At 36.2% G+C, this 8,301-nt stretch overlaps 1 protein-coding gene across 2 annotated transcripts in view; it reads left to right on the top strand.

Moving 5' to 3' along the window:
• LOC101848986 overlaps positions 1–3,333 on the top strand; it is an 8,284-nt gene extending 4,951 nt beyond the window's left edge. For both annotated transcript variants that reach the window (XM_005103354.3, XM_035971066.1), the window contains exons 3-5: positions 512–626; positions 787–879; positions 3,100–3,333. In XM_005103354.3, the coding sequence (XP_005103411.1) occupies positions 512–626; positions 787–879; positions 3,100–3,269 (378 nt within the window). In that variant the 3' untranslated portion in view covers positions 3,270–3,333. The remainder of the gene's footprint in view (positions 1–511; positions 627–786; positions 880–3,099) is intronic.
• The last annotated feature ends 4,968 nt before the right edge of the window (positions 3,334–8,301 follow it).

Here is an 8,301-nt window from a genome sequence, read left to right as displayed (position 1 = left end):
CGGTCTTCCTCGTCTGATACCTTTAGTTTTATTGTCACCCTTGCGCAAAATCAGCAGCAAAATAAAATTACAAACAAAAATACAAACCAACAACAACAACAACAACAACAACAACAACAACAACAACAAAAACAACAACAATGCGGCCACTTTCGATTGGTACCTAAGATGTGAATGGTTTGTTTTCTTCACCTTGATCAGTCCTGCCTAAGACAGCCACCTGTCTTATACGGCCACTTTTCTCCATCACAATGGGTGGCCGTATTACACAGGTTTGACTGTACTTTAATTGAATATATAGATCTAGACAATCTGATTCAAGCAAAAACTATCTGCTGATATTGTGTTTTTGTCTTGTCCAAGTCCAACAGACTGTTTAAGGTTATTAGTATGAGAAGAACTGAAGGTCTTAAATTACCGTACAAGAGTATCACATTGTCATATGATGTAGACAAAAAAGATTAAGTGACAGAAATTACGAATAGCCAGTGTCATCTTGTTTATTTTTCAGGACGCTCGCCCACAGGAGGAATATAATGTCAGCCATTTAGAGGATGCAAAGAGAGTTGACTTTAAAGATGTGAATATGGAAGAGCTTTCAGCCCAGCTAGCTTCAGAGTTTAGTGGTAAGTATTAGTATACAGTATTTTTTCTTTTTACTGATGTGAAAGTAGAATTAAATTAGTAATAATGGCTGTGAAGAGCAGCTCAAATAAAGCGTGGTGTAAGTGATTTCACCTCAACCTACTGGAGGTCCATTATAGTTTTAATTCTTTCTTTCTTCAGGAAAACCGAACCCTACTGTTGTGTGCTATTGCTCTGTTGGCTATCGATCCTCTGTTGTGGCAAAAAATCTACAAGAGCATTACAAGAGTTCAGGTAAGAATTGCTGATTGCTGCAATTTATGCAATACATCAAATACATGATGTATTGAAGTCATGAAACAGTAAGTGAGTGAGTAAGTGAGTAAGTAAGTAAGTGAGTGAGTGAGTGAGTGAGTGAGTGAGTGAGTGAGTGAGTGAGTGAGTGAGTGAAGTGAGTGAGTGAGTGGAGTGAGTGGAGTGAGTGGAGTGAGTGGAGTGGAGTGGAGTGGAGTGGAGTGGAGTGAGTGAGTGAGTGAGTGAGGCCATTGGCCCCCATCACATCACATAAAACACTCATTTGATGAGTTAAGTTTTCATAATGAATAAGTACAGGTTGTGCACATATCTCTTATCATGGGTCAAACATTGCATATTTCTGTCACTGGGCCGAGTCAGGCTGGGAGGGATTAACAATTTCCTTTGATGGAAAAAGTGTGAACAATAGAAAACAAAGTGAAATTCATCTTCGATTTCATAAGGGTGAATTAGTTAATTTCCATTGATAGAGATTTTTATTTAATGGAAGGCTATGGGTTTTTAACAAAGCTTTGACTCTTCTGCTCCAATACCATGGGAGGTTGGTGATATATTCAGCTGTTTCTTGAAAGAGAGAAGGCATTATACTTGCGACAGACTTCTTCCTCTATGTTCTGCACAGAATGGTCAACAAGTTTACTTTTTACTTCACTGAGAAGCAGAGACTGTATTGATAGTGTATTATATTATTTCATTGAATGTTAATGAAAAGTTTTGACAGGCTGTACCTATAAATTGTAAATCTATCGCAATACAAAATCTTTTAGTTTTAGAGTGGATTACTTTTAGGAAGAGATAAACGTCTCATGTTTATTATAGGTGTATGTGTATGATTTTAAGCTACATACACTCATATTGTGATGTTGGAATGTCAACACCAATTTTTTCCAGTTTTTCACCTGTTAATTAAACAAATATATATTTATTTTTTTTTAATTTAAAATTGTAAGACACTGACATCTTAATATCGATACCTTAGAATACTCAGATTGCCTTTAAAAAAAAATTTTTTGGGTCATAGTTTTGTGACTTAAAACAGTGTGGTCATGGTAATTGTAATGGTACCACAAAAAGCTGCGAGAATAAGTATGAAGAGGGAGGGTATTTTAAAGGGGACAGTAGACACATTGTGCGAGCTTGTGTAGGTGAAGGAGCTGAAACTGATCATCAGGCTAAGGTCTTGGAAAACACAACTCTTGTGAGTTCACAGTAAAAATTCACAAAAAATGTAAATTTTCAGTTGCCAAAGACTCTCATACTTTGGTAGTTATCAAACTTTGTCAGCCATTTTCTGGCTAATTTTACCCCTGAAAATGAAACCGGATGACCCTGACCTCCTTCAATTGCAAATATTTCAACATTGATGGATCTTTTTTTTCACCAAAAGGGAAGGCAAATGTACAGGTTTTAAGATGATACCAATAAACCTCATATGCCCCAACATTGAGGAGCCCCTGATTCCACCTCTTCGTGACATATATATCATCATCCAGTGCCAGATCTGCGACAGACATCGGCGATCATGATTTTCCATTCATTCCTTTGCTCGGATGCTCTCAGAAAAGCTACGTTTCCCTGATCTTTCTCTGTTACCCATTTATTTAGGTTCCCTAAGTATGTTGTTCTGGGCCTACCCCTGCCTCGCTTACCCTCAATTTTGCCAGTGAGAGCTAGATGTTCAAGACTCTTATGTCTATTCAGGTGTCCCAAAAACTGCATTTGTCGTTTCCTGATTGTTTTTAACATTGAGCGTCCCACGTGGGCTTCATCAAGCACTACCTCATTTGATTTCTTTTCCTTCCACGATACTCTTAGCAGTCTCCTAAGAAACCACATTTCTGTTGCCTCTATTTTATTTTCACTGTCTTTAGTGATTGTCCAGCATTCACAGCCATATAGAAGGGTTGACCAAACATAGCATTTCAGGACTTTCATTTTGGTCCTTCCATGACTGCTCTTGGGATATTACAGCAGTGGATTCCCGTTGCCTACTGTCGGTTTGTGTCATATATATATATATACTCAAAACAAATTCCAAAACAGTGTTAAATAAAGTTTGACATTTGGGAAGAAGAGTACAAGTTCATTCTCAATTCTCAGTAGTGCTTTCTTTTGTTTGGTTACAGGACATTTTGACTTTTCTGGATCTACAAGACATTTGACTGTACAGAATCGTTCATAACAAATTTTGCTTTTTAGGACAGCAACCAGTCCCAGAGATCTACAACTTGGCAGGTTCCCTGTTCCAGTGGGCCAACGAGAGGCGGCCAATGGTGGACATGAACGGCCAGAAGACCCAGTTTGCTCACCCTTACTCCGTGCTGTTTGGGAAGCTTCTTGATGCTCCACTGCGCAAATCAAATGTTTGAGTCTTCAGGTTTTTAAAAAAAATTTCTGTAAAAATATATTTTAGTTAGTTTTAGTAGAGGTTTTGAGGTTTTACAGCGCTCACAACTGCATAAGAAAATGTATTTTATTTGTCAGGGAGCTCAAACGTTTCTGACTGGAGTATTGTACTACTATTTGTAGGCTACTTGTACAAATGTGAGGCGTTGCGGTGAAATCCAAGTGCTCGTCAAAATACTGAAATCGAAGAAACCAGCTTTTTTCTGCAAGTTTGGAAATTTTTCTCAAATTAAACATTTTTGGCTCTACATCTTTTATTTCCATTTAAAAACACATTTCTGTGTGGATTTGACTGAAAAACGCTGATAAAAGGCTAAAAAACTGTAGATTTTCAGTTTCCAATGACTCTCAAGCAGTGGGAAGTGACCAAACTTTGGCAGCCATTTTCACGCTAATTTTACCTCTGAAATCAGGCGACCCCCCGCCTCTTGCAATCACAAATATTTCTACTTTTATTCAAGATAGATTGATTTTCTTTTCACTTTTCACGGAACAAGCTTTAAGATGATACTAATAGTAATAACTCCATATGCCAACATTGATGAGCCCCTGATTCCACTTTGTCGTGATCCAAATAATTTGTTGAAGAAATTTCTGACGGAACTGTTTTAAAATCTTTCTCCTTCTTCTTGATCCCATTTATTTGAAGTCTGGTATCTATCTCACACTGGGCTGTCCTGCTCAGTTCATCTGTTGGCCCGAAAAGCTTTTCCTGTAGTGTCAATGCGGTTGGCCACGTTTTCTGTCTCAGAACCCTGTGTGTCTTGCAGTGCTGAAGGATGTGTTCCACAGTTTGGTCCGCCTCCCCCCCACTGATATATTGTGTTTTTAAAAGACTTTAGAGTTAGAGTAAAAATAATCAGAAGAAAAAAGAAAAAGTTGCATTCAGAAACAGAATAATTTCAGCCAGTCTGCATCAGATTGTGTCACAAGTTTTTTTTAACTATTAGGATTAAAATCAAGGAAACAATCCAAATTTGAGAAGAAAAAAAGCATTTCCACACCCTGATAGATCTCTATTTAATTGGTAAGGAGTGGGAATGACGATACCTTTGCTAGTATCTTTGAGGCGTCTACAGAATTTTAAAAATGCGTAAATATGATCAATGATGAATTTTAGTGAAATCAAGCTAGATACCAGTGGAATGAAAATCAGTGTAGAAAAATAAATTAATACAACTTCACATATTGCTTTAACAATATAGTTGTCTTGTTTGGTTTTATCATTGTTCAGGGATTATAATTACAACCAACTCCCAGAGACTGCATGCTCTGTTTCCCAATTGGCAACCGAGGATACCATATTTACGCATTTTAAAAATTCTGTAGACGCCTCAAAGATACTAATACTAGCAATGGCATCGTCATTCCTACTCCTTATCAATTAATAAATAAATAGAGATCTATCAGGGTATGGAAATGCTTTTTTTTTCTACTCATTTGGATTATTTCCTTAGTTCTAATCTTCACAGTTTAAAAAAAATTGTGACAAAAAACTTAGTGAGTGTCTTTAGGCCATTCCCGAAAGGGGGACATTTCTCGTTCTAATGCCTGGTAGAATTGTAAATGGGCTGATCCAACAATGTCAAGCTCATAACTGTGCCTGAACTTCAACCAACAGGGAACTGCTGCTTTTTCTTTCCTAAACCTTACTATCGTCATTTTCCTCTACATCTTTTGTACGTTTGTCACACTCTTGTGACCCGCTATTTCCGGGGTGCCTTGATAGTTGAAGCAGACTTTGTGCTGGTGAAGCTAGAGTGGTGAGCAGAGTAAGTCTGATTGCCTGTAAGGACTTCTCTGTTGACATCCACCCCTTGGTGCTCATATGACCGTAGGCAGTTGCAAGCACCGTAAAACCTCAACTAAAACAAAACAAACAACCATGCATTCCGTTGCCATTATGGATATTCATGCCATCGCTGTCGGGGAAAAAAAAAAGAAGACAAAAGGCAACTTCATTTGACTGTTCTTTACAGGCGAGTTTTAAAAAAAGTTGTTTATTTTGAAATATTTCTTTTAAAAAAGGAACAATTACAAACACAATTCACTGACCTTGTGCACTACATGAATATATCATTTCAGACAATAAAGACATGAGAAAATTCAAAATGAACACACTTTTCAGCTACATGAAACCAAACAACAACAAAAATGAACACAAGTTTATTTAATAGTTCACCACTCGACAAATCAGACCAGGTTTTTTACAATAAGTTCCTGAACACATGGAGAGCTGGGAAATCATAGCTGGCAACACAATAAGTGGGTTTTTTTTTTAACAATGCATTCAGTAGCCATTAAGGACATTTATACCGTTGCTGTCTCAAAAAAAAAAAAAAGAAAACTAAAAAAAAAATTTAGCAACTCCATTTGTCACTCCTTTACAGAATGAATTAAAAAGTTGTTGATTTTCCTTGTGACGATGGTGATGGAATTTTTCTAAAAGGAACAATTACAAATTACAATTCATTAACCTCATGCACAACACGAATATAATATTATTTCATACAATAAGGATTCGTGAATATTCAAAATACACAATACTTTTAAGTTATTACATAAAACAAAACAAAAAACAAACCAACAACAATAACAAACAAACAGAAATGTAATTAATCATTTACCAATGGACAGATCAGAACAGGTTATGTACAATAATAAGTTCCTGAACACACGGAGAGGTGGGACATGTTTAGGCAACATAAAAAGTGTCCTACAGCATTATGTACTGTACAATTCCTGTACATATTTACTTGGGCATACTCTCATAAGCAATCCCCCCCGGCTATCCAGCCTGCATTCACTCAGTTTTTCTGCACATTTTGAAATAATTTTGTGACCCCTGGCATAAACTTAAGTGTCTAGTGAGCTCTGGATAAGATCAATTACTGTTATAGGCTAGAGGAGTGCAAAATGTAGTGCTTTGTGTAGAAGTTCACAGCTCATTCTGTGATTGGTTAAAATAACCCAAAGGAGAAAAGGAACAACGACTTCATGATTGACACTGGGAATCATTGTAAATGAAATCTACCTGAAGACATCATATAAAACTGAATAGCCAAGCATTCACACTGGATCTATGTGTCCTGTGAGCATAGATACTCTTCCCCTTCACTCTTATTCTTATCTGCCATACTTTATTCCTTGGATGAAATGTGCTATGACTGATGTATATGACCTTATTATTTATCGATGTGTCATACTGATATTATTTATACTACCTTATTATATATCGATGTGTCATACTGATATTATTTATACTATATAAAATATATATAAAATTCTACTTGTCCAGAGAAACAAAACTATTCTGTTATCTCTGACTTGTGAGAAATTGCCATTTCATTTTTAAAATCTATCATTCAAAGTATAGTTATTATATATACATTATTTGTTTTGTTTACTCAAACCTTTCATAGAATCTCAAAAGAACTACACTCATCTGTCTGAAATCAAATTTCTATCAGGCAAAATTGCTTAATAATTGTGCCATTAAAAAATTGAGATTGCTCTGCCGACACAGTTGAATAGGGATAAAAACATCTTGATGATTCCAGAAAATCTTGACATGATCCAAACATAATTTGCATGCATTGACATCTTTACTCATTACTATTACTCTGGGTCATTTTCCGAATTGCAAGACAGAACAATAACGTGAATATATTTGTACCAGTTCATAGACGGTACATGTATTGAGATACAGTTTCAAAATGTTGAAAGTATGGACGTTTTCATGTGAGACAGTGTGGTGGAATCAGGCTCTCGTCAAAATACTCAAAGTGAAGTAACTTGCATTTTTCCGCAGGTTTATGAATTTTTATTAAATTTTTGTTTTTTGACTCAACACCTTTCATGCCTATTAAAGAACTGATCTGTGGAAAATTTTCTGAAAAACGTTAATTAAAGGCACAAAAATGTAAATTTTCAGTTACCACTGACTCTTAAGCTAAGGAAATAAATAATCTTTGGCGGCCATTATTTCACTAATTTTACCTCTGAAAACAGGTGACCTCCACCTCCTTCTTTCGCAAATACCTCGACTTTTATTCAAGATAAATGGATATTTTTTCCACCGAAATAAAGACAATTGAACAAGCTTTAAGACGATACCAAAAACTCTACCTGCCCAAAAATTGACGAGAGCCTGATTCCACCTCGCTGTCTCACATATGCTCTTATTACTGATTCCCCTCCTCAGTCAGATGGCTGATATCGAGATGCCAAACTGTCTGAAAATGATACAATGAAGTGATGGACCAATAGAAAAACTATCTGAGTATTTGAACGCCTCAAACTGTATTTATCATAGGCACTAAGGATTTACTTTGAGCTGCTATTCTCTGAAAAACCACAAGATATTTCTTTTGTCATTGTTAACCTTTCTGATATGTGCTGTGAGATTTAATTGTGAACGTTTATTCACAAGCTATTTAATTCATGACCTTGACCTTCACTGCCATAATGAAAACATTACTGACACATGTCGTTGCCTCATGATTTGCTCAAAGCAGCAAATCATCGCTGCAGGATTCTAAACGGCTGACTTGTTTTCCATCAATTTTACAGGAGAGTGAAAAAAACAACAACTAAAAAGCAAGGTTATTATACACATTAGCTGTTTAGAATTCAATTTTGTACTGTTGCGACTATTTGGATAGGTTAATACAGTTGAAAGTTATTTGTAGGAAGTGTTGTGAGATGTCAGTCAGAATTTAGGGGGGGGGGAAAAGTTAAAACGGCATTTTCGGAGTTGGATGTTTAGAATCCTGCGGCGATAAAACGACATATTTTCAAGACATTTTGCAATTATTTGGTTTACTCATCAGACTTGTCAGCTCAATACTTTAAAAAAGAAAGCATTGATTTTAATGATAAGTGGATAAGGACTGTGTTATGTTGAAAACAAAATTTTATATGGGTGCCGCAAGGTGCTGTAGTAATGGTCTATTGGCCACATTGTACTACAAAGGATTGTATTTCATCTAAACA

The sequence above is a fragment of the Aplysia californica genome, unplaced genomic scaffold, assembly GCF_000002075.1.
Source record: "Aplysia californica isolate F4 #8 unplaced genomic scaffold, AplCal3.0 scaffold00369, whole genome shotgun sequence".
Classification (NCBI taxonomy): domain Eukaryota; kingdom Metazoa; phylum Mollusca; class Gastropoda; order Aplysiida; family Aplysiidae; genus Aplysia; species Aplysia californica.
Note: the sequence above shows the minus strand (reverse complement) of the source record. Positions and strands in the feature narration are given on the sequence as shown.